Here is a 27,074-nt window from a genome sequence, read left to right as displayed (position 1 = left end):
TTGCTTGTAGTATTTCCTCTATGTTTATTTAGACAACCCTCACTAAAAGACTATTTTTTTGCTATAAAAATGCTATGTGATTTATATTTGTGTAGGCAGAAGAGAGGAAAAGAAGGAATAAGGTGAAGAGACATGAATAAAACTTGAGTCTTCTTTAAATGTATCTTGTTTTATAATTTGACTCAGTAAACATGTAAAATTATTATGTCCTTTTTGTATTTTAAACAAAAGGAAAAGTATCCCTTAGACACAAACTTAAAAAAACTAATATATAAAATTGGCCTCCAATCTACACTTTTAAAAATTTTATAAGCATTTCTGCAATATATTATTTCAACTGTACATTTCTAGTACAATGAACTTTGAGGAAAAAAATAGCAACAAAAAAACCTGAATTCAGAAATGTTAATGCTTGTGTGATTTTTGTGAAGTCTTTTGAAAGAATTCTATTGCATATTGTATGATGAAGCAAAATTTTATAATTTATAGGAATTAAGACTTTCTGCATAAAAAAGTAGATACAAGAATATAGTCAAAGACATTAAAACACTGTAATCTTTAGAGTGAAAATCACAGCATGAATTCATGATTTCTTACTTAAATAGTTATACCTTAACCTTATCATCGAAGAAGTATACAAGCAATGATATCCATTAGCAATGAGAATTCATAGCAAAATATTTTCATAATAACGGATGATTTCCTTGGAAAAAATGGCTGAATGTAAGTGTGAGGCAGAAAACATGCAAGAAGAATCCGGAACACTAATAACTTATCAGAAAGAAAGGAAGACCCAAAGATTAATTGATTCATAGTAAAAAGACAAAGGACTCTTATTAGGATGAAGTTTACTAAGTACCATTAGTCTTACTATAACAATGAGGGAATACTACAGAAAGTAAAAGGGGAAAAATAAAAGTTATTATCTTTAACTGCATTGAAGAACTACGGATGCAAAATGATTCAATGAATTACCTTTAAGAGAAAGGTGGCCCTTACTAGAATACAGCACGTATCTTTGTTTTTGTCACTGGGAAAGTTATGGAGGCATGAGGCATTGGTAGGTAGAAAAACCAAACCTGCCATAAGCCAAGCAAGGTGGTGAAGTTAATGGAAAACTGGACATCTTGTAATGGCTGTGTGGCTATTATGGAGGACTGAAACCTAGAAGACACCCAACCACAATAATTCTTCAATTCTTTATGCCTTTTTTTTTGAGAGAGTGAGAAATAAGTGCCAGTATTAGAAAGCTGGATTTAGGCATCCAAAGCAGAGTGCTTTAACAAAGCCCTGCTACACTTAAAGCCCAAAAGGATGCATCTTACTGCACCTTCAAAATTCTTGAAATAAGAGCTTAACTAAAAGTAATGTTCAGTGCCAACTGAGAACAATCACACGTTAGACTAAGCAAATAAACTCCTAACCATAGCTACTCTTAACATGGGCAGACTAAAGGACAAAACTTTGAAAGGAAAATTATTAGTTTCTGGCATACAATCAAAATACAGAAAAAAATATTTAAAAGCCAGTAGATATAAATCATGCTAAACTACCAATTGAACTAGAACAAAAAATTACCCAGAATTTTTAATTAGTAGACAGAGTATGTTAAAGAACGTGTGTGTGTGTGTGTGTGTATATATATATATACACACACACAATTAAATAAATACACACACACACACACACACACAGTCCCTGAAAGGAAGTATTCATTGGGTGGGTTTACAAGAAGACTGGACATAGCATAAGAAATTATTGGTAAACTCAAAGATAAATTATTAGAAATTACCCACACTGAAACACAGAGGAAAAAAACAACCCAATAGCAACGGTAGAAATAACAGAATGCTGGAGACCTCTGGAACAAATTCAGATGATTTAACATACACATATTTGAAAGGGACAGAAGAAGTATTTGAAGAAATAATCAGCAACAATTTTCCAAAATTTATGGGAAGACATCAAGTCACAGATCCAGTGTCTCAAAACTCAATCATCTAAGCACAACAGCTAGTCACACGAGAGTCAAACTGGTGAAAATAAAAGACAGGAAATCTTGAAAGCAACCAGAATGGGATAAAATAAATATTTCATTTTGTAAAATTTAAATATAAGGCTGAATTCTCTTCCTGCAAAATTGAACTCAAAAGACAATAGAATTTTAGCCTATAAAGGTCAGAAGGGACTGAAAAAAAAAATAGAAGGCTAAAAACACTTTCAACATATGATTACTTGCCCACTGAAAGTATTCTTCAAAAACAAAAGCAGGTAACAGTGGCGCATACCTGTAATCCCAGTGGCTCCAGAGGCTGAGGTGGAAGGACTGCAAGTTCAAAGCCAGCCTCAGCAACTTAGGGAGGCACTAAACAACTCAGCTAGGCACTAAGCAACTCTAGCTGAGTTGTCAGCTAGACCCTGTCTCTAGATAAAAAAGGGGGGCTGGGGATGTGGTTCAGTGATTAATCCCCAGTACCAAAAAAAAAAAAAGTAAAATAAAGCTATTTACAGGCAAATAAAATACTGAATATGAAAATTCAATTCAAAAGCAGAACAGCACTGTAAGAAGTACTAGAGAAAGATTTTAAGCTTTTAGGAAAACAATCCCAAAAGGAAACCCAGACCTAACAGAAGAGTCCCAAACAGACTAGATGTGGGGTTAAATATTTTAAGTTTTCTTTATATTGCCTTCATATTGTTGACTACTTAAAGCCAATGTAAGAATTTCAAGATGCCTTAATAGAGGTACCCAGAACTCACTCATTCTTTCACAAAGAAAAACTGAAGCAAGAGGTATGTAGCTCCATTTTATGGTGCATGACCATGGGAGAATGCTGGAAATGAGTGAGAGAGAAACTTGAGCCTTATTAAGAGTCAGAGACCCACTAAAACAGCATAATAGGGGAAACAAAATACCCTGGCTCCAGAGCCTGCATGGAATGGGTCTTCATTCAGCAGGAGTGAGGGTGAAAGTCTCAGCCAGCCCAATCAGTATGTACGGTTGCTGGCAATCCTAGCTATTGGAAAGCTTCACAATCCCCACAGGCTTTCAGCCTCCTTAAGTAAATAACTTGAAATCTGCACAGAAGTCTGGCTTTGTAAAAAGATCTCCCATCATCTCCAGTAAATCCCCAAGATGCTGAAGCCAGGACCCATCTTGAGAAGGGACCTATTGTCTGAATTTGGACTGGACTAGGAGTCAGAAACCTCTGGTCATAGTTCCAGGACCCTAGAGATATTCCACTGCACTCTGTAGCTGCCTTCCAAACCAAATTTGGCCCACTCACAAGAAGGGCTCTGACCTAACCTGCCATGTGGCCTGCACAGTATGGAATCAACACATTGATTTGGAGGAGAAGGGAGCCACCCACAAGAACCAGGAGCTTCTGGAGCTTGCCCTCTGAGACTAGGGGCATGGCAGGTTACATTCAGATTCATACTGATGCCACAACTGAGTCACCTACCTGCTTCCTGCCACCCCTGCACAAGTACCAAACACAGGTACCTGTAATGAACAGGGTCGGGAAAGAGCTCTGTGGATTCACTGCTAGCATGCCAAGTTAAGGCAGCCTTGAGCAAAACCACAGCTTTAGTTATTACCCTGGTCCAGGACATATGACCAAAGGGGATCTGAAGAGAAACTTTGCCTGGCTCTGGCCATGTTCCACCCTAATTCACTCCTGTGAGCACTGCACCTGAAGGAATTGGAAGGAGAAAACTTATGGCCTACACAGCACCCAGAGGCAGGTGCCTCCTCACCAGAATACTAGCAAATCAAGTACAATAGCACGTAAAAAGATCATATACCAAGATGAAGTTTGTTTCAATCTAGGGATGCAAAGATGGTTTGCATCTTTTGCAACATACACAAGTCAGAATTTGAAATTCAGTAAATGTAAATCACATCAACAAATGAATGATAAAAAGTGTATGCTCACTCAATAGATGCAGAAATGAGCATATGATAAAATTCAACATCCCTTCATAAGAGTCCTCAAAATTAGTTATAGAAGGATCATACCTCAACATAATAAAGGCTGTACATGACAAATCCACAGCCAACATCATACTGAATTGTAATAAAATGAAAGCATTTCCTCTAAGCCTAGGTATAAGACAATGTTATCTACTTTCACTACTCTAATTCAATATAGTACTAGAAGCTTTAGCTAGAGCATTTAGGCAAGAGAAAGAAATGCAAGGTATATAGATAGTAAAAAGAAGGAAATCAAATTACTCCTGTTTGCAGATGATACTATTCTATACATAAAAAAAAAAAACACCTAAGGACTCCGCTGAAAAGCTATTAGAACTAATAATTAAACAAATGCATTAAAGTAGCAGGATTCAAGTCAACACAAAAAAAATCAGTAGATTTTTCTATACACCAATAACAAATTTGCTCAGTAATAAATTATGAAGGCGGTCCCATTTATAATAGCCACACATCCAAAAATTACTTAGCAAGAAACTTAACCAAGGAAGTAAAAGACCCCTACAATGAAAATTCTAAAATATTGGTGAAAGAAATTGAAGAACACACACACACACACACACACTAAAAAGAAAAGATCTTCCATGTTCATGGATTGGAAGAATTAATATTGTTAAAATGTCCGTCTACCCAAAGTGATCTACAGATTCAATGCAATCCCCACCAAAATAATGATAGCCAGGCGCAGTGGCACATGCCTGTAATCCCAGCAGCTCAGGAGGCTGAGGTAGGAGGATCACAAGTTCAAAACCAGCCTCAGCAATTTAGCAAGGCCCTAAGCAGCTTAGCAAGATCCTGTCTCAAAAATAAAATTTAAAAAGGGCTGGGGATGTGGCTAAGTGCCCCTGGGTTCAACCCTGGTACAACAAACAAACAAAAACCCATGACATTCCTCACAGAACTAGAAAAGCAATCATAAAATATATATGGAAGGACAAAAGACCCAACATAACCAAAGCAGTCTGAACTAAAAGGGCAAAGCTGGAGGCATCCCAATATTTGATTTTGATTTTAAAACATTCTACAGAGCCAAATCAGCATGGCATTGGCATAAAAAAAAAAAATAGATACAAAGGCCAATTGGGCAAAAATACAGAATCCAGAAATAAACCCACACATCTATTGCCAACTGTTTGTCAACAAAGGTACCAAAATCATACTTTGGAGGAAAGACACCTTTAATAAATGGTGCTGGGGAAAGTGGTTATTCACACGTAGAAGACTGAAGCTTGACCACTGTCTTCACTCTGCAAAATCAACTCAAAATGGACCACACATCTAAAATATAAGATCTTAAATTCTGAGCCTATTAGAAGACAATAGGGAAACATTTCAAGACTTTGGTACAGGCAGGAATTTTCTGATAGACCTCCAAATGCATAGGTACAACAACAAAAATGAATAGATAGGTTAAATTAAAATGTTCGTATCCATCTAAAGAAATCATCAACAAAGTCAAGAGACATTCTACAATATATGAGAAAATATTTACCAAGTAGAGGGTTAATAACCACAATATATAAAGAACTCAAAAAAAAAATAACTTAACAAAAATAGTCCAATTTAAAAATGGGCTAATGGTCTGAATAGACACTTCTCCAAAAAAAAAAAGAAGAAGAAAAAGAAAGAAATACAAATGGTCAGCAAACAAATGGGAAAAAAAAATCTCATTATCATTAGCCACCAGGAAAATGCAAATCAAAACTATAATGAGACACCATCTCACCCCAGTTAGAATTAGCATTATTTTTTTAAAAAAGGAGGACAAGAATGTGGAGAAAAGGAACACTTATACACTGATACACTGTTGGTAGAAATGTAAATCAGTCCAGTCATTATGGAGAACAATATGAAGTTTTCTCAGAAAACTAAAAGCAGATGTACTATATTATCCAGCTATCCCACTTCTGGGTATATATCCAAAGGAAATTAAATCAGCATATAAAAAAAACTGCATACCTGAGTTTATTGTGCTACTAGTCACAATAGCTAAGAAATAGAATCAGCCTAGGTACCCATCAACATATGAACAGATAAAGACAATGTGGGAGGTATACACAATGGAGTATTATTCAGTCATAAAGAAGAACAAAAGTTTGAAATACTCTGCAAAATGAATGGAACTGGAGATGTTAAGTGACAAGTGTTTGAAATACTCTGCAAAACGAATGGAACTGGAGATGTTCAGATAGACAAGTACCTCATATTCTGTATCATGTGGAAGATTGCAAAAAGCTGAATTTACAGTAGAATGTTATTTTTTTATTGGTTGCTCATGACAATACAATGATCTTGACATATCATACATTTGATTCAAATGGGGTATGAATTCTTATTTTTCCATGTGTACAGATTGCAGGATCACATTGGTTATACAGCCACGTAAATGCATACAGCAATACTAGTGTCTATTGTATTCTGCTGCAGAATATGTTACTAATTATTAGAAATTGAGAAATTGGGGGCAAGGGTAATAAAAGGGTGTTGGATTGTATCCATACTTGCTGTATACATGTATAGAAATATATTGAACCCCATTATCAAGTATAATTATTGTGTGTTAATAAAATAAAATGCAAATTCAAAAGAAGTTTGCAGGGTAGGGAAGAAAGACAAACCATATGCTAACTCTAAGAAGGACTTAGCAGGTATGGAAGGTGCTATGGAAGCAAGGTTTGGTAACTAGGGCCCTACACACTTCCACAGCTAACACTGAGGAAGGAAATCCCACCTAACATGTACAATTAATATGTGCGAATTTAAAAAATCATTAAGAAATTTATCCTTTACTCATAATAAATTTGCATAACCTTCTGAATTACTAAATTTTGAACTACAACTTATTTTAATCACATTCAGAATATTGGTTGAGTGTGTCTAAGTACCAGGCCATCCACTAGGTACCAGAAATACAAAGATAAACTGCCAGAGTGAGTATTAAGTGTGTATTTCTGAAGTAGATCTAAAAAGACGTGACCAACTTTAAACATAATAAGTACCAAAGAAAAACTATAGTTGTATTAAAGTAAACAAAATGTAATTGATTGCAAACAAAACAATTACGTAAAAGGTATGCAGAATTCAACTTACACCATTTTTGTTTTTCAGTTTTGGGATGAAAGCTTGGCAAAGCTGGCTAAAGAGTGGACAACCAAGTGCAAATTTGAACATAGAAGTTGTTTATCAAAACCATATGAATGCAATGAAGACTTTGAATTTGTTGGAGAAAACATTTGGTTAGGCGAATTTAGATACTTTTCACCAAAAGCTGCTATCACTGCTTGGTATAATGAAACTGCATTTTATGACTTTGATACTTTAGCATGTTCTAAAGTTTGTGGCCATTATACACAGGTAATATTTGGCAGCACTGACTAGTTCTTATTTATGTGTGTTACAATTGTCATAAAAAAATATTTTTTGTTTCAAGAAAATTCACCTTCATTTGGGACATATTTTAATTGGGTACAGACCTCTGTGTAGTAAGGTGTGTTTTTTTCCTAAACTTAAAAAAAAAAATCATACTTCACTGTCATTTTATTTGTATTGTTTCCAACAAAAAATCTACTATAATCCTCTTCTTCTGCATGTAAATGTCTGGCTGTCTGCTTTAAAATTTTTTGCTTTTATTATAAGTCTTGAGCAGCCAATAATAATGTACATAATTTTCTTTGTGTTTCCTCTGTTGTAGTTCAATGACCTTGGAGCGAGCTCTTGTCTATAGTTTGAACATATTTCTTGAAGACATTTCTCTGATTAATTTCAGATAGTTTTACTGCTGTCTTTAAATTTGCTAACCTTTTCTTCAACACTATTTATTCTCCAGTTAATTCCATTTAGCTTTTTTTTCAATCTTAGACATTTAAGTTTTTATCTCTAGAAGTGTGACTGTGGGTTTCTCATGAGTTCAATAAATATACCTACTGAATTTTATCTTTCAACTAGCTTTTTTAGCATATGAAGTATAGTTATAATTGTCATTTGATTGTTTCTCCTGATTCTTCTAGTATATACATATTAGCTGTATGTTAATATCCATGGATTGACTTTTTCCATTCATGATGGATCGATTTTCCTTTTGCTTATCACATTGTGTAGATACTATTATATTTAGAAAATTGCAAATTTCCCTTGTTGGTTATTGAATTTATTTGTATACCTGTACATACTCTTTTGGTATCTCCAGGGATACAGTGAAGTTACCTGAAATTTATTTGAAGCTGTTGGTTCCTACTTTTAAAATATACTAGGTAGAATGAAAGCAGTGTTTAGTCTAGGGCTGATATAATCTCAGTACTGCAGTATTCTTCTGAATACTCTACATAACACCCTGAGAATTATGACATTTTTCCAGTCTGGATAGTGAGGTGGATCCTGTTCCTGGCCCAGGGTAAACCTTGGTATTGTGTTTTTCTAGTTCTTACAGGTATTTATATATATATATATATATATATATATTTTTTTTTTTTTTTTTTTTTTTTTTTGCCAGGCTTAGAGCAACTTCCTGACATGCATGCTGTTTAGTATTCTGCTGAATAGATGATGAGGACCCTTCACAATCCACAACAGTGTGTCAATGTATAAATTCTCGTCTCTCCAATACTATATTCCCTAATCTCCTGCCTATTTGGTCTCGTTGGATTCTCACTTCAGACCTCCTCAAGAATCCTTCAAGCTTTTTCTGAGTCATGGTCTAGAAGCTCTCTCAAGGCAATAAGCTGGGACAACTGTATGGGTCACATTTTCTCCTGCAGACTCTCAGTGTATTACTTTTGTTGCCTAATGTCCAATGTCTTGAAAACCAATATTTAATATTTTCAATTACTTTGGAGGTTTGAGGTAGGTGTGCAAATCTTTTCCCTGTTACTTCTTTTTGATCAGAAGTGGGAAGCATTTTTGAGCCAAGCTTAATTTCTAGGTATAGTACTGACCTCCCGGGAAGACCTGTTCAAGCAATAGATAGAGCTAACTTTCATCTCTAAACTTACCTATCTGTATAGGTTGAATTAATATGTAGGGTTTTCAAGAAAATAATTTATCAGAGGTTCAGTGTACAAGGAAATTAGCAGTTTCCATGTTCCCCTTCTGTTTACTCTTTGTTCAACAACAGGATGTTCCTCTAAGTCTGGAAACCCTCCAGGACATCAGAACAGATGTTGCTGGTAAAGAATATGGTTTGGCTACTACTGGGAAAACTGAGAGAATGGTCAGGTTTCCTTATAACAAGTAAGATGTAATATCCCGAATATGGTATCAAAGATGGGTCATGATACATGATATATGGCCTGTATCAGTTCTTTGCCTTTTGTTGTAAGGAAAAGGGGAGCTGTTTTCAAACATTGCTTCTTCCTTAGCATTATTACATAAAAAATAGAAGCTAATTCTTCATTGGATGATTTACATATAGTTTAAATAATTAGGAATATATACATCCTTCTACTTGATTGAACCACTATATCTTGAGCAGTGTTCTAAACAAAATGTTTTGTATTTACCACTCACTAATATTCATATTGATGTTACATCTAATATATATATTAATGTTATATCTAGTCTATTTCATGAAAGCCATACATTTTTAAACTGAACAAAGCCAATATTTATTTTCACCCTTGCCAAAGCTAAAAAACAAAAAAAAAAAAATCACCATTTAAATCACAATTTAAATATATTAAGCCAATAAAATTTTATGGTGCAGTTTTCTGTGAAGCAAAATTGTAAACATGATTTCTTAAAAATTATGTACACTTTCAGTTGTATAGTTTATTAGCTTTTCATAATATTCAAAAGCATTTTTTGAATAATCTGCTCAATCTTATTAAGTAAGGCAATCTCAGATCAGTCACCTCCAGCTACACAATGAGAAGCATAATTCATCTCTTAATCCTCAGAGCACCTGACATTTTATGCCACTGTGATGTCCCAAAAATATAGAACCACTAAAATGTACTTTTCAAATTAAATTTTGATTATATGGCAGTCATAAAAAAGGTTGCTGATATATCATTTTATGAAATAGTAGTATTTTCTTAATGGAATTGTCAAAGTTGGAAAACTCACTTGTGTTGTCAAAAATTTTCCTGGAATTATTTTGCTTTGCAAGTGGAGTAAATTAAGCATTTCCTCCTTTTTCTCCACTTATAAAATGGAGACAATTCTACTCTCCCATTGTTAGAAACGATAATGATGTTCTTCACATTTTTTATTACTCTTCCATGGTTTGTTTTCCATAGATATCTTCTTATTTAGAAATGTTTGCTATTCCTTACAACTATATAAAAATGATTCACCACACATATGGCAAACTTTTTTAAAAAATAAGATCATGGCCGGGAGCAATGGTGCACACCTGTAATCCCAGCAGCTCGGGAGGCTGAGCCAGGGGGATCACAAGTTCAAAGCCAACCTCAGCAATGGCGAGGCACTAAGCCACTCAGTGGACCCTGTCTCTAAATAAAATACAAAATAGGGCTGGGGATATGGCTCAGTGGTCAAGTGCCCCTGAGTTCAATCCCTGGCACCAAAATAATTAATTATTAATTAAATGTTTTTAATCCATATAAAGAATATGCTTAAAACTGCAAAATTCTAAATGTACTAATAAGTACATTTTTCCTCAGAAAAGCAAAATAATCACTTAAAATATTAGAAAAAATATAGTCAAAATATATGCATGTATGTCTTTTCAGTAGCATAATAAAGATATGTCTACTCCCATAATACATTGTTTGAATAGAATTATTTTGAATATGTTACTTTATAATTCTTTTCCTTTCCTTATAGATAGTTTGGGCTAAATCACATAAAGTTGGTTGTGCAGTTTCAATATGTCCTAATCTTGGCGGACCTACAACTTCAATATTTGTGTGTAACTATGGACCTGCGTAAGTTATTTTTCTATATAAAATGTTTATATTGAAATAAATGTTAATAAGTGTTTACAAAAAGAGAATCTTATATTAGAAACAAGTATTTTTTATAAGTAAAGTCTCCCTCTAAAATACTAAGAAAACAAGGTAGGTGAAAATAAAAAGTAGTAGTAGAACATTCTCTTGTATAAAGTAGAACTGTGTTTGTTATGGAATGTTTAAGCTTGAGAGTGAATAATGGCAATTGTTTCTTAAGTAATATGAAATAAATTGCCCAGTAATATCTAAATGCTGGAATGCAAAATGGTTGGCAGATGATTCTCTAATATAATATTAACATAATTGGAATGAGAAAATGATTGAGAATAATGGCAAAAGCACATTTTTCTGAGAAAAGAGCAACATACTTTTTAATACCCTCCTGATAATAACTTACCTAAGAGGCACTATAACATAAACATAATGGGAAGCTCCAAAAATGAAATTAGACTTTAATCCCTATGGATCTGTATAAGGAATATAAAAAGTTAATAACAAAGTTCTTCAACAAACAAAACCTTTAAAGCAAAATGTACAAAAGGTAAAAGTGTAGACAAAGAATAAACATACAGGATTGGCAAAAAGGGAGTAGGATATGCCAAAAATACTATGGAAAGATTATGTTTCTCTCTTTTTGTATTTTCTTCTACTGCCTCCCACTTAGAAATAAAAGCAAGAATGATAAGTACATTGAGTTAAATTTGGGGGCAGAGAACAATTTTGTAGATATCAAAGAAATTAGAATTTTATAGATATCAAAGAAATTACAATTATCAATATTTTCTCTTAAGGAGACTAATCACTGAATTTGAAAGAAAAATATAAAAATAATAGGAGATTAATGCTCAGTATTTGATTTAAAAAAATAAAAAGCTAAGTAGCATAATGTTGCTTTGAACAAATTAAGTTTTGGGATCCAAACAAATATGTTCATAACAGATTTCTTATTGGTCTTGTGGTAATATTCGGAGGATGTTGTTACATTACTCCTGGCCAAGTAATAGAAACAACTATACTCTAACCCTGAAACAACAACAGACAAAATACATGAAGCGACAATTTTGAAGTCATTGCCTATCATACAACAAAAGATTGGCACATGGAGTGGGGGAAAGAGACAGAGGTTGTTAGATTCCAGTTGAAAAAACAGCTAAGAGTGCAGGGAAACTAATACTGCTAGAGTTCATGTATAAACATATTAGAGAAAAGAGAACACACACACTGAACACTCAACATATACTGATTAGCATATGTTTGTGAAGAAACTGATGAAGAACCCAGTAAAGAATTAGAGGGAACCATTCTGGCACTCATACAGGGAGCAAAGCAGACTGCTCCAATCTCCCTATCAATTCACAATAAAACCTGAAAAAATCCAAAAGTTCCCAATTAAGTGCACCCCAGAATAAAAAGATTGATGATTTATAGAAAACATGATATACAGGAACTAACACTTAACAGTGTGGGGCATCCAATTAAATATCACCAGGCATGCAAAGAAGCAGGAAAATTAGACTTAGTACAAGGAGGATAATCAGTGGAAATTGAAATTAACGCAGAACTAACAGAGATTTAGAGTAGAAAGAAGACAAAATTGTTATGATTGTATCCCTTATTTTCAAAAACTAAGCAGATAAGATACTAAAAACAGAAAACTACCATGTCTGAGTTGAAAAGACAAGGTTCTTTTCTACCCTAAAGTTCTAAAGTTAAATGGAATAATTTAACTTGACTATGAAAAGTAAAAGACATATACTATAAACCCTAAAGTCACCACAAAAACTAAAAAAAAAGAAAAAGAAAAGAAAAACAAAACAAAGAATAATAGCAGATAAGCCAACAAAGCAGTTAAAATGAAGTCTTACAAATATTTTGATTAAGGGCTGGGGCTGTAGCTCAGGGGCAGAGCGCTTGCCTAGCATGCATGAGGCAACGGGTTTGATCCTCAGCATCACATCTGTCCATCTACAACTACAAAAAAAAAAAAAAAAAATTTTTTTAAGTGTTTGATTAACACAAAGGAAGGCAGAAAAAGAGAATGGGAGAACAGAGAACATATGAGACAATAAAATAAGCAAGAAGGTAATAGACTTAAACCTAACTACCTCAACAATCACCTCAAATGTTAATGGTATAACTGCCCTAGTTAAAAAGCAGAAATTATACAATTGGTTAAATTTGTTTAAAATATTTGCTATTCAGAGACATTTGTTAAAAGAATGAAATGACAACCAACAGACTAACAGAAAGCTCATAAAACATGTGTCAAATAAGGACTTATATTTATAGCATAAAAAGCACTCCAATATTAAGAAAATTCAATTTTGAAAAATGAGCAAAAGACATGCAGGTGGTATATAAGTCACCTGCAAAATGCTCAACACTATTAATCGTTATGGAAAAGTAAAATCACAACGAATACTACGGTACAACTATTAGAATGGCTAGAGATGGGACATTCCAAGTACTGAGGAGGATATGAAGGACCCAGAATTCTCACACCTTTTTTATGGGTATTATATTTAAGGATTTGTGCATGAATGATTGAAATGTTCAAAGCAACTTTATTTGAAATAGCCACAAATTTGAACAACCCAAATGTCCATCAGTGGTTGAAAGGATAAATTGTGGCATATTCCTTAATGGAAAGTACTTATATTACTGTGTTTTTCTTTGTGTATTCTGGGTAAATAATACTTTTCAAAGTCTCCAAAGTACTCGAAGATTTTTTTAAAAAGACATTTGTTAAAATGCATTGGCTTATATTATCAAAAATCAGGCATAAAAGCTGTGAAGTCTTCTTGATAACATTAACAAGTAGAACTAGATGACTATGGTATTGTTTTACATATATATATGTATTTTAGTCATAGGTAAACAAAATGTCTTTATTTTACTTTACATGGTGCTGAGGATCAAACCCAGTGCCTCATGCACGCCAGATGAGTGCTCTACTTTTGAGCCACAACCCCAGCCCCCCACCATTGTACTTTTAAGTAAAGCCATATAGTGTGTTCTCATTTGCAATTTAAATTTATTCCATTTACAAAGGAAGAAGTAATCATGGTGACTATTAAAAAAATTGTGACTATAACATGCTGATAATTGGGTTCAATCCAATTTGTGTTTTATGTTAGGAATAACCTGTAAAGAACAGTTTTAATAGTTTCCTTTTATAAAAGAAATTAGCATAAAGTTGGGACAAAAGTTGGTTGCTATTTTTCCCTTTTCAACATTTATGATTTAGTGAGTGACCAGAACAACTTTTTCAAATGCACAAAATTTGAAAAATAATTGCCATTAGGGTAACAATTTTTTTTTCTCTTTTTCAGAGGAAATTTTGTAAATGTGGCCCCTTACACCAAAGGAGCACCCTGCTCCATGTGTGCTGAAGGAGAGAAATGCGTCAATAAGCTGTGCCGTAAGCATTAATAATAAAAATCATAATGTAACGTGGACCTGGGCAATTGGATGGGTCCTTTGCCTCATGAATTCAAGGAATGAGATCCAGGGATAAGCAAAGGGTAGAATAATAAGATTTATTTAAAACAGAAAAAGAGAAGGGCTCCCAAAGCATGGGAGAGGTTCCTAGGAAGCGTTCCACTGTCTTCTGTCTAGGGGTTTTTGTGGGCTTGATTTTTCCTCATAGTTGATTGGTAGGACAATACCTACAAATACAATTTAGAAAGGGGCCAATCAGCCAGGTGCTGTGCTGCAGGCTTATAGTCACAGTGGCTTGGGAGGCTGAGACAGGAGGATTGAAAGTTTAAAGCCAGCCTCTCCAATTTAGCAAGGCCCTAAGTAGCTTAGCCAGACTGTGTCTGAACTTTTTTTTTAAATTAAAAGGTAGCTCGGTGGTTAAACGACCCTGAGTTCAAAGAAAGAAAGGAAGAAGGAAGGGAGGAAGAAAGAGAGTAAAGAAGAAGTCAATAAACTCTCCCCTACCCTCTCCTCCCCTTCTCTTCCCTTCTCTTTTTTTCATCCTTAGCAAATCTGGAGAAGCTTTTCTAAGCATAATCAGCACAAGAAGAGGGGGAGGTCTTGTAAGAGGAAGTACTTTTTAGGGAATATTTTGTTGTTAGTTGTGGTTAGGGGTTATTAAGGGACCATCCTTGTGGATAGGACCATCTGGGGCCAGGTGCTTGATTTTTCAATCTTCTCTTTCTCCTTTTCTTTACCAAGACCCATTTCCTGGCTGCCTGGTGTGGTCTGTCGTCCTGTCTCAATCATATTCTATTTGAACACTAATGTTTCCAAAAATTCATTACATTTAAAAATGTCATCCTTACAATTTGTAATTTATGGATGAGATTTGATTGTTTCTATAAGGTAATAGAAATCAATCATCATAAAAAATTATATTTAAATTCTGATGATCCCTCCCTTCTTCACTGATTATTCTTCCTTTCAAGCTAATGGACAGAAAGAAATGAGTTACTACTGTGATCTGGTTTTCTACTGCACTCAAGTATTGGCTAAAACGTTTATTTGCATTTGCTTTCATACCCCTTCTCTAACTTATCAGAATAGTGACTCATTCAGAAGTAAACACTAATCAATGTCCTTAATTTTGACTTAAAAATCATGTGTTTCTCTTCCATTGTGAAGTTTTTGGTTCTCAAAACAAATATCCTTTTAAGGGTATATATGTAAGTTCTTGGTGGAGAAAGAGATAAATATAAAGATATATATATATTTAACATATATAAAGAGATTATATATAATATATAAAGACTATATATATTTAGAATATGTAAATATTCTACATATAAAACATAGATATGTAATATATAGATATTATATATAGTATCTTCTATATTTATATTTTATATATGTAATATATATTATGTGTATATATATATATATGAAAGAAGACAAACACAAGGAATGCATATTGTTCCATATGAAATCTAAAATCAGGCAAAATTAATCTATTTTAAAGTTGGTATAGTGGGTACATACACATTTGGAGAGGAAAGAATTAGTGATTAGAAGAGGACATCAAAAAGATTCCCTTGGACCTATGCTGTGGTTACCTAGGAAAGTGCACTTTTAATGATACATCAATCTTTCCTATCATAAGATATGAGGTTTTTTTACATTCAAATCATACTTCAATTAAAGAATGTACTAGAAGTGAGTTCCTTCTAATTTCAGATTTAATTGGAAGCCATTTTTAAAATAAATTGACTGTTTACTTCCTGTTTGCAAACTAATGCTTCCTAGTCGATGGAATATGGACTAGATACATGCATTTATTCACTCCCATTTCCTGCCCAGTATTCAAGTCACTGTTGTTTCTTGCTAAAACTAACGTAGTCACCCACTTCTTCCTTTACTACAAACTGTTTTATACAAAGAAAATCAAATCAAATTAGTTCTTGTCTTAAATCCCTCATTACAATGAAAGAAAAATCTAATTCTGTACCACATGACCAACAAGTCCAAGCATGATCTGGCCCGTGCCTCTTCTCTGCTCTTATATATTTTTTTTTATCTTCTCCTTGAAACAGACACTAAGCTCCATTATCACCACCCTCAAATATTCCAACTTGCTGGGAGCCACCCTGAACAGGATCTATGCACATACCTTTAAGTCTTGAGCAAGGAGGTACTGGAGTGGCATTCCATCTATTGCAATGCATGTGGACTTATCTCTGCTCAGAAAGGTGCCCTTCTGGAGTGGGCGTTACACACTGGAAGTGGGCTGCCTCCTTGTTCCTTTGTAATACTACCCTTCCGCCTAATTTGGACAGAATGTTCCATTGAATAGTTCCCCCCATAAAAGCCAAGCTTCAGGGCTTACTCCCTCTCTGGCACCAGCCTCCTGGGGAGGGGGGTTCTCTTGCCCCCCTCCCCTTGTGGGAGCTTGCGGCTGGGGGCAGGGAAGCCGTCCTGAACACCCACTGAAAGGTATTTTGTGTGTCTGCGTGGTCATTTCGTGTCACACCAAATTCACTGGAGTGACCCCGGTTCAGTAGCCAGTGCTGGACAGGGGGCTACACCAACTTCTATATAAAACTCCATTATCCAGATCACTGTAGATCTGTTTCTTATGGCCGGATTGTATGGTTTTCTCCTGGTGGCAAACTGTCTTTAGAGATGATTATCAATAATCCTTTACCTCCAAAGCAGAAACTTTTTTTTCTCCTCTGGAATAAGGACCTGTATCAGCTCTGAGCCTAGCCTTTAAGAGATCTGACAGATCTGGCTGTTCCTGCAATAGAAGCCCACCCCTTACTCTGTTTTATATAAAGAAAATCAAATCAAATTAGTTCTTGCATTAAATCACTCATTACAATGAAAGAAAAATCTACTTCTGTACCACATGATCTCCCCCACCCCACTCCCAAACATGTAAAGAAATGCGTGTTCTCTTGCTTGGAAAGGCAATTTTGAGAAAGGTCTTAGAGGAGGAGGGGCTATATTGCTGTTTCAACCCCAGCTGTGCTATATGTAAACACAGCCCCAATGTTGGCCCCTGATCATGCACAGCATAGCAAAAGAAATACCTAGCAGAGTGAACCAACCAATCCAAATGACTGTGAGAAACGATAATAAATTGTTCTGGTTCTAAGACATTAAGTTTTGGAGACATCTGTTTGACAAAAGTCGATAACAAACATTGTCCACACCTTGTGATTTGTTTTCATTAAGCATATAACACATGACAAAAATATAGAAGTTTCTACGTTTTTCTTTGCTGAGTAGACAAGATTCAGGGTTGTCTTGGTCCAAATGAAATTTAGTTACTGCCCAGTTAGAATTTATGGAAGGCTTGATTTAGACTGCCTCTGCTGTCCCTGCTCCAGGAGTGTAAACTTCCACTCATTTCTGACAACCAGCTGGTGGGTTTCACCCATGCTCCCTCTCCAGTGGGTTCTGGACTCTAATCCTATTGAAGGATTATAAGATTGCTGAAAACTCTGCTTTGCTTTCCAGACTCTTTCAGCCTCTTGCTCCTCACACCCTCCAAATTAAACAAATAAGTACAAATGGGTATCCCTTTGGCTCATTTCCCTCATCTCCTCTTCCCATCTGGCCCTTGACCCTTCAGTTCTCTGAGCTTTTATCTGTTTAGGCCTTCAAGCAGAAACCCAAAATACTGCTAGTTTCTCTGTTTCCAAAAATTGGCCTCCACCCACACAAAGTAAAGATTTTCAGCCTTAAACCTAGGCCCAGAATCAAGAGGGTCCCAAGGAGAAAGTTGCTTTCATCATACCATCTCATCTCTGTATAGATCTCCTACTCTGAAATTTCAGGCCTGTTGCTACAACAAATTTCTGATGCTCTTAAACCGTGTTTTGTGCTGAGGATCGAACCCGGTGCCTCATACTTGGGAGGCAAGTGCTCTGCCACTGAGCCAGGATCCCAGCCCCTGTATTTTCTTTTCCATTTTCTAGTTGCATTTGATGAGTACTTTTTATTAGTGCTTTATAGTTATACATAATAATGTGGTTCATTCTGACATAATCATGCCTGCAGGGAATATAATTTGCTCCATTTCAGGCCCTAGTAACTTTCTTTTTCCTTCTTCTCTTCCCTCTCCTGTTCCCCGTCCTCTACTCTGCTAGTCTTACTTCTATTTATTCATTGTTGCTGTTTTTTTTTTTTTAATTGATGCTCTATAGATATACGTACAGGAGAAATTCTCTGTGATATATTCATATATGTAGATAGCACAATTTGGTCAATTTCATTCTAAAGAACTTCCTTTTTCTGTCTTTCCTCCTTCCCCATTTCCTTTCTCTACTCCCCTGATCTACCTTCTATTTTCATGGGATCCATACACACCCCACCCCCACTTTTTTTGTCCCTTATTTTGCTTTAGCTTCTGTTTATGACAGAAAACTTTCAACCTTTGACTTAAGTCTGGCTTGATGAGAGCTTTTGTATCACAAAGTACTTTATCCGGGAGATGTCAGCCACCACTGATAACAGGCTCCAAGACATCACTTATAGTCTGCAAAGGCCAAGATAAGCTTTTTGATAACTGGTTGGGGGTGCTTTCACGGCATGTCTTTTTTCCAAATTATTCAGAAATCATTTGACTATACTTGACCCTTTGATGGTGCAAATTAATTTTAGGGAAAGCTATCAATTCTGAAGAACTGATTTTGATTAGAATTGCCTTAAACTTGTAGAAAAATTGGGGAGAAGTTATAGATAAATTTGAAAGAATAAACATCTTTACAACACTGATTATTTCCATTAAGAAAACTGGCTTATTTAGATTTTTTAAAATGTCTTTCAGTTAAGTTAGAAATTTTCTCAGATTTGCTATTAAAAATATTTTAAATTCCCTAATTTATTTTGAAATTTATAGAAACATAAATGTTTTTACATATTAGTCTACTCTCCAGGAATCTTACCAAACTCTCTTATTATTTCTAATAGCTTATTGATTCATTTGGATTAGCTATGACAGTCATACTATATGAAGGGAAAAAAGCAAGTTTTGTTCTTTCTTCTAATCTTTACATTCATTATTTATTTTACTACTAGTAATAGACATTGTCTTCTCCAGTGCAATGTTGAACATAAGCTATAATATTTTCTTGTTACTGGTCTTAAAAACAATGTTTGAACATTATGCAAATTTATTTTAGATTGCTTTTAATTTGGCTTCGTAGTTAGGTTATGGAAGTATTCTTTTTTTCCTAATTTTGCTAATGTATTTAAACTTATTTAAATTTAAATAAATGTTGAATTTTAACAATTTTAACAAGTTACCTGCATCCCTCAAAATGACCCTAATTTTTTCCCTTTAATGTCTTAATATTAAAACTGTATCAAATGATTTCTAACATAACACAGCAACACTAAAATCTTTAAAGATAGTAGGAGTACGGCAGTGGCCCACAAATCCAACTTTAAACCATTTTTTCCTTCCTGTTATAAATCCAATTTGAGCATGAGATTTCCTTTATAGATAGTTAGAATTTTGTAAAAATTCATTTAGAATTTTTGCATTTAATTTTAGAATTAAAATTGGCCTATAATTTCCCTTCTTTGTTTCTCCTTGTGTGATTTTCAACTTCATGGTCGTAGCAGCTGCAAAGGAAGTTGGAAGCTAGGAACATTATTTCTTTTAATAATTTGGTTATAGTTATACAACATTCTGATTATTTCACTTTTGGAAGTTTGGGAGACTTTCTCTGGAAAGCTACTTTATTTTGGAGTATGTGTGTGTGTTTATAAATTTTAATTACTCATTTAATGATTATATGATATCCAGGTATGGGGAAAAAACAAGCAAATTCTCTTATATTTTCATCTCTGCTATATCTATAGTTATGTTCCATTTAAGTCCTGTGTCTTTTGATTTGTGCTCTTTCTCTTTTTGTTGAACAGTGTTTATTTAAAAAAAAAAAAAATTAGCTTGATTGACTTCATTTTTTGAGAAACAAGAGTTATGGCAGAATGCTTAAATATAAAGGTCTTGGAGTCAGATGAAAGGTGATTAAAAGGATTAAATGTGATAAATCATACAAAGCAATTTGAGTCCCAAACAAGTTAAAATCTCCATATATTTAGCTATTGCCAGAGTGTGGTGGGGCACCATGTAATCCCTGCAACTGGGAGATTGAGGCAATAGGATCTCAAGTTTGAGGTCAGCTTTGGGAACCTAGCAAGACCAGGTCTCAAAATAAAGTAAAATTAAAAATGAGAAGGGCTAAGTATGTATCTCAGTGGTTAGAGTACCCTTAGTTTAATCTCTAGTAGCATAAAAGGAAAAAAATATTATAGTGATTATTATAATTAAATTCTTCATTATTTTCTATCATTTGACCCAGTTTATATTTTTCTTGCCACTTATTGTTACCGCTGTTTACCAGTGACAAGTCCTTGCTTCCCCAATGCTGAAGTATAACAAAAGAGAAACACTCCAAGGCATGTTTGGAGTGAGAAGGTAGAAGCTTTATTAAAGGACAGTAGAAAAGACTTCTCCAGGAAGGAAGAAGGGGACCCAAGAGGTGGAATCCATGGAAGGGGGAGGTCTTCTCTCTTTTATAGCTAAGGTCTACTTTCTGCTTTCCTGCATTCCTGTCACATTCCTATCCTTTGTTCTGTTATCTTACTGTGAAGGAATGTAGGTGGAAAGGCCCAAAGGGTGGGAGACAGGGGAGGCCAAAGGAGTAATCTGTGCAGGAAGGGCTTTTGGATTAGCATCTCCATGTTTGCTGGGAGCTGCTTCATTAACATATCCTTGGGATGGGCTCCATCTTCATCTTACTTGATATTAGACCCTATGTACCTAACTACACTAACTACCTATCTTTAAATCTGACTTCATTCCCCCCTGTAATTTTGGGAACTCCTTACTGCTGTAAGGAAAGGGGGCAATGACCATTCTGGCTTCTTCGAGCTGAAAGGGGTGGTGTTGAGAAAGCAGTTTTGGAGTCCCCCTTTTAAAAATCAGGTCTATCCAGTGGTCCATGATAGAAGTCCGATTGAGAAGTAACAGGTTGGAGGGCCATTTGAGTGATGGGCGGTCTATAAAAGAAACAAGAAGTTATTAGTACTGGAACTAGATTAACGCAACAATAAATGTCACAGCATAGGAATATCTTAACGAGTATGATGACAATGACAGAAACTAACAATGTTTTCCACCAGGAAGAACCAGGAGCTAAAATATTGTTCCCATGACAAGGTTGGCGAGGACATGGCTTCTATCTGTAAATCTTTAAGGATATTTGTCACATTGCCAGAATTGTCAGGGATGTAAACACAACATTCAATTTTAATAATGCCATAAGTAATGCCTTGAGCTGCAGTGAGGACATATAAAGCCATCCGGTTTTGTAAGATGGCCTTCCTCATAAGTGTTATTTCAGTGTTAAGGAGAGAGATAACTTTCCTCAACATCATGGAGGGCAGTTTGAGTATGATTTTTTAAAGTCTCGACATGCCACATTACATCTTTTAAACCAATTTGTGGGATAAATAGTGAAGCTAGATGATCATACCAACAAAACACAGATTGTCTCCATCTATGTTTGAGATTGGGGAGGTTTGCTGGCTGTTGAGCTGGTCCCTTCTTTTGTGTGACCACTCCTAGGGATGTTCCTCCTCTCTCAGTGACAAATAGGTTGAACTTTTGTTCAGTAGGCAAGCTAAGGGCAGGGGCTTGGAGTAAGGCCCCTATCGATGCCTTAAAGGCTTTAATCTGTTCTGGTTCCCATATCAGGGAAGTTGTTCCTTGGCATAGTGTCTCTTTGAGGAGGCTATAGAGAGGCTTAGTTAATTCCCCATATCCAGGGATCCAAAGCCTACAATATCCAGTTATCCCTAGGAAGCCTCTAAGTTGTCTTATGGTTTGAGGTAGAGGATACTGTCCTATAGGAGTTATTCTTTCTGGTCCTAGTTTGAGGGTTCCTTGAGACAGCTGTAATCCTAAATATTGAACTTGTTTTTGGCACAATTGAGCTTTTTTCTTTGATACTTAATAACCCTTATCAGCTAAGAAGTTTAAAAGTTCTTTAGTGGCTTCCTGACATTTCTTTTGAATGGAGGCACATAAAAGTATGTCATCTATATATTGTATGACAGTCAGAGATGTTTTATCTCTGATCTCTGTTAAATCCTTAGCTAGGGTTTGGCCAAACAAATGAGGGCTATCTCTGAACCCTTGGGGCAATACCGTCCAACTTAGTTGAGATCCGCTATCTGGTTCCTCAAAGGCAAACAGATATTGTGATTAGGAGTCTAAGTCCATACAGAAAAAGGCATCCTTTAAGTCTTACACAGTAAACCATGCAGCAGCTGCTGGAATCTCAGATAACAGAGTGTATAGATTAGGAACCATAGGGTGGAGAGGAACAACTGCTTTTATTCTCAGGTCCTGAACTAGTCGCCATTCCCCATTGGGTTTCTGAATTCCTAAAATGGGTGTGTTACATGGGCTGTTGCAGGGCACTAAAAGTTTCTGTCTTTTGAGGTTCTGAATGATCTTCAATAAGCCCTTTTTTGCCTCTGGGCGTAGGGGATATTGTCTCTGATGTGGAAAGACAGAAGAATCTTTTAAGACTATTTTGATTAGAACTGCACTTTTTGCCCGTCCAATTTTGCCTTCAGTAGCCCACACTTCAGGGTTTATATTACATTCTAATAAAGGCAAACATAATGGCCCTCACGGTCCCAAATTCATTGTAATGGATGTCTGAAGTTTTGAAAGTAAGTCTCTTCCTAATAAAGGAGTAGGACATTCCAGGACTATCAGAAATGCATGAGAAAACATCATCCAGTCCCACTCACAACTCAGTGGGGGAGTAAACTTTCTGGTAATAGGCCGTCCAGACTCTCCTTGTACTGTTATAGTATTAGAGGAAAGAGGTCCGGGGTAAGAGGTGAGCACAGAATAACTGGCACCAGTATCTAAGAGGAAGTTGACCTCTTTGCTCCCTACAGAAAAGCATACGTGATAGGAGTTACGTGAGGGAGCCAGAATTGAGCCTGGGCCCATCAGGCTTGTGTGGAGGAGTCTGGCCTCTAGGACCTTCACCCCTCAGGACAGTTGCTCTTCCAGTGATTGCCTTGACATTTAGGGCAGGGCCTTTGCAGTGGTCACTTGGCTACCGGGCAATCCCATTTGAAATGTCCTTCCTCTCCGCAATGGAAACAAGTCCCTTTTGTGGATTGAGGAGCATTTTGTCTTCCTTCTTTTTCACCCTGGGAGCTTACTCCTCTAAGAGCAAATACCAGTGTTTCAGTCCTTTTTCTGTCTCTGAGCTCTTTCTCCTTCTTTTCCTCTTGATCTCTATTATAAAAAACAGAAGTGGCAAGCTGGAGGATGTTATCTAAAGATTGATCAGGGCCATATGCCAATTTTTGTAACTTCCTCTGAATGTCTGACTGAGTGATAAATTTGTCCTTTAAAAGTAATTGGCCCTCTGTGGATTCAGGATCCACGGTGGTGTGTTTTCTTATTGCCTGAGTTTCTCCATGAAAATAGCAGGGCTTTCCTGGGGTCCCTGAATAATTTCTGAAACCTTAGAATAGTTAATGGGCTTTTGCTTGATTCTCCTGAGGGCCTCAAGGACCAACATTTGGAAACGTCTAATTTTCCAAGCATCCTGCTCATCATTTGAGTTCCACTCAGGATCATTTCTGGGAACTTCCTGTGCTCCAGATGGATGATTTGGTTTGCTCCTAGTCTGTTCTGCTGGGGCAAAAGCAAGGTGTAGGTCCATCTCCAAATTCCTCAGCTGCTCTTAGGGCTGCTTCCTTCTCATTGAAAGTCAAAGTCTGGTTGAGTAATAGCATAATATCTTTCCAGGTGAGGTCAAACACCTGGCATATGTTTTGAAATACCTCAATATATTTATCTGGGTGCTCCGAAAATCTCCCCAAGTCTGTTTTTATCTGCCTTAGGTCTTGAAGGGAGAAGGGAGTATGTACTTTGATTGGTCCAAATTCTCCTCCTGGCATCTCCTGGAGAGGTAATATATTTGATCTGTCTATTGGGGCAGATGCAGAGAGGCCAGGAAAAGGAGGACAGGATGTCTGCTGTTGCACAACAACAGCAGATGGAGATTTTGTGGGTCCTCATGATTCTTTCTCCTCAGTAGGTGAGTCCCCAAGATTTTCTCTCTTCATGGCAGATATCATAGCTAAGTCTACTTTACATTGTTGGCATAATTTGGGGTTTTCCCTTAGGGCAAAGAAAACCTGGACATATGGCACCTCGCAACATTTCCCTTCCCTTTTGCAAAATTTATCAAGCTGTAAAATTGCATTAAAATTGATACTTCCCTCTGGTGGCCAGGTTTCTCCATCAGGGAGTTTGTATTGAGGCCAGGCATGGCAGCAGAAGAAAATGAGGCACTTTTTCTTGAGCATCTGTGGGTCAAATTTATCCCAATTTTTCAATATGCAGGTAAGTGGTGTACCTAGCATATTGGAGAGAGAAGCTCCTATCTGAGTGAGAAGAAAAAAAAAAACAAAAAACAGGACTCAGGGGGCCGCGCCAGAGAAAACTGTTCTCATTAGGGACGTCTCCCTAAGTTTGAGCTTCCTTATGGTCCAGAAACCCCCTCTCTCACCTTGCTTTGCCAAGGGTGTTTCTGGTCCCCTTTGGCAAAGTGCTAGGGTCTCAGTTTGCCCTGTGCCAGAGACCCCGGGAGGATTCAGACTTAAGGGCCTTACTGCTTTCCTCCCTGCCACTAAAACCCACAGCAAAAGCGAATCGCCCACTCTTCTTGTTGCCTTTTGCTCCATTGACTAAAGGAATCTCCTGAGGGTAAGGGATATTTACTGGTTGTAAGGCATATAGTGCTTTCTATTGGAGAGACTACTGGAAGACTTGATTCTAAAAATGCCTTCCTCTGGCAGCTTAAAGAGAACACAGCACATTCTAAACATCGGAGTGGTAATGGAAGATTTTAAAACAGACTAGTGAAAGTTACCTATGTGCATAAGGGAACCTGGGCAACTTTTTACTAATTATCCCATGTCTTTCTCAGTCCTACAACCTGAATTGCTAGCGTTTCTGACCGGCAAAGAAAGGAGAGCATCCAGGAGGGGATGGATGCGGGGTCAGGAGTGTTACATGGAGGCAAATGTAATTGGGGCTTTCCCTCAGTGCCATTCATCTACTGATCACCCTAGATACCGCTTAGGGCTGTCGGGAGGGGGTTCAAGAGAAAGGAACCTTAGGAATACATCTGAGTGCAGCCCAGACCAGAATTCCACAGTTGTTCCAAACTCCTTTCTCCACCTCCATGCATCCAAGGCAGATCCGGATTAGGGACATCAGGATTAGGGACACTGTGTACTCACGCCAATTGCTCTCCAGGCCCAGATAGAAAAGTGGGAAGCGGCTTTGGCAGAACCCAACATGGCTGCTCTGTATGGAACAGGTGATTGAGAGCTGCCTAGGTCAGGAAACCTCTCACCCAAGTCTTGAAGAGTGGCGGCTGCACTAGTTGTATTTAAGTATTCCTCGGGTGCCCACATCACCTTCCAGAAAGAAAGAGAGAGAAAGATGCACCTCAGACAGACATGGGGTGCATGGAGAGGTGCTTACCTTGGTGTAGATCTTGGTGGGGAATCGCCAATCTGTTACCACCACTGTTTACCAGTGACTGATGAGTCCTTGCTTCCCCAATGCTGAAGTATAACACCAGAGAAGCATGCTGAGGCAGGTTTAGAGTGAGAAGGTAGGAGCTTTATTAAAGGACAGTAGAAAAGACTTCTCCAGGGAGGAAGAAGGGGACCCAAGAGGTGGAATCCATGGAAGGGGGGAGGTCTTCTCTCTTTTATAGCTAAGGTCTACTTTCACCTTTCCCACATTCCTGTCCTTTGTTCTGTTATCTTGCAGTGATGGAATATAGGTGAGAAGGCCCAAAGGGTGGGGGACAGCGGGGGCAAAGGAGTAATCTGGGCAGGAAGGGCTTTTGGATTAGCATCTCCATGTTTGCTGGGAGCTGCTTCATTAACATTTCCTTGGGATGGGCTCCATCTTCATTTTACTCAATATTAGACCCTATGTATCTAACTACACTAACTACCTATCTTTAAATCTGGCTTCATTATCATTTTCTGAAATAATCACTTATATTTATTTTATTGATATATTTCATTTTTAAATTAATGATAGATTTTACCACTCTTTATTGTCCTATAGTGAATGGGACTTTATTTTTTCTGATAACCATTATGTACAAAGCTCAAAAACATGCTCAATACATAGTAGAAAATGAAAGAATGTGAAGAAATCAATGAAAAAATAAAAGCAAATTAAATTGATGAATTACTAATAAATTAGCATCCTGTCAGAATGCTAAGCTGAGAAGAAAATTTTGATGTGCAAAGACATTGAGCAAACTTTGGGGCAAGGACCTCTATAGAAATGAAAGTGATGTTTAAAACTCAACACGAAGGAATTACATTTTGTCAGGGACTTAAAATGGATATATAGCAATGTCAAAAACAAAGTTACCTACTTTGTAGTTTTGTATATTTTTGATTTTTGAGTCTTCAACATAAGAGGCATTGTAGAAATATTTGTTGACATGACACTGTCAGCAGAAAGCACTGTAAAGATTTTTAAGCAGTGTTAGGGTAGAAACATTTTACTTTTTTTAAATTAAAAAGGTATTAATTTTCTACATTGATTACCTTATTCTAAAACTCAGAAGAAACTAAGTGAATTCTTTTCATTTTAT

The 27,074-nt window shown here is 36.3% G+C and overlaps 1 protein-coding gene and 1 long non-coding RNA gene across 2 annotated transcripts in view; one reads left to right on the top strand and one right to left on the bottom strand.

The window, feature by feature from the left end:
• Glipr1l1 (GLIPR1 like 1) overlaps positions 1 to 27,074 on the top strand; it is a 29,359-nt gene that overhangs the window by 1,545 nt on the left and 740 nt on the right. The window contains exons 2-4 of the mRNA XM_027927291.2: positions 7,103 to 7,348; positions 10,778 to 10,878; positions 14,235 to 14,323. Of these exons, the coding sequence (XP_027783092.2) occupies positions 7,103 to 7,348; positions 10,778 to 10,878; positions 14,235 to 14,323 (436 nt within the window). The remainder of the gene's footprint in view (positions 1 to 7,102; positions 7,349 to 10,777; positions 10,879 to 14,234; positions 14,324 to 27,074) is intronic.
• LOC139705180 (uncharacterized) lies at positions 20,802 to 26,135 on the bottom strand. The gene is made up of 2 exons (XR_011707055.1): positions 25,934 to 26,135; positions 20,802 to 21,399 (listed from the first exon to the last, which is right to left on the bottom strand). It is a non-coding gene; the product is annotated as an uncharacterized lncRNA (long non-coding RNA).

Source organism: Marmota flaviventris, chromosome 3, assembly GCF_047511675.1.
Source record: "Marmota flaviventris isolate mMarFla1 chromosome 3, mMarFla1.hap1, whole genome shotgun sequence".
Lineage (NCBI taxonomy): Eukaryota > Metazoa > Chordata > Mammalia > Rodentia > Sciuridae > Marmota > Marmota flaviventris.
This window is presented reverse-complemented; position numbering and strand designations above follow the sequence as displayed.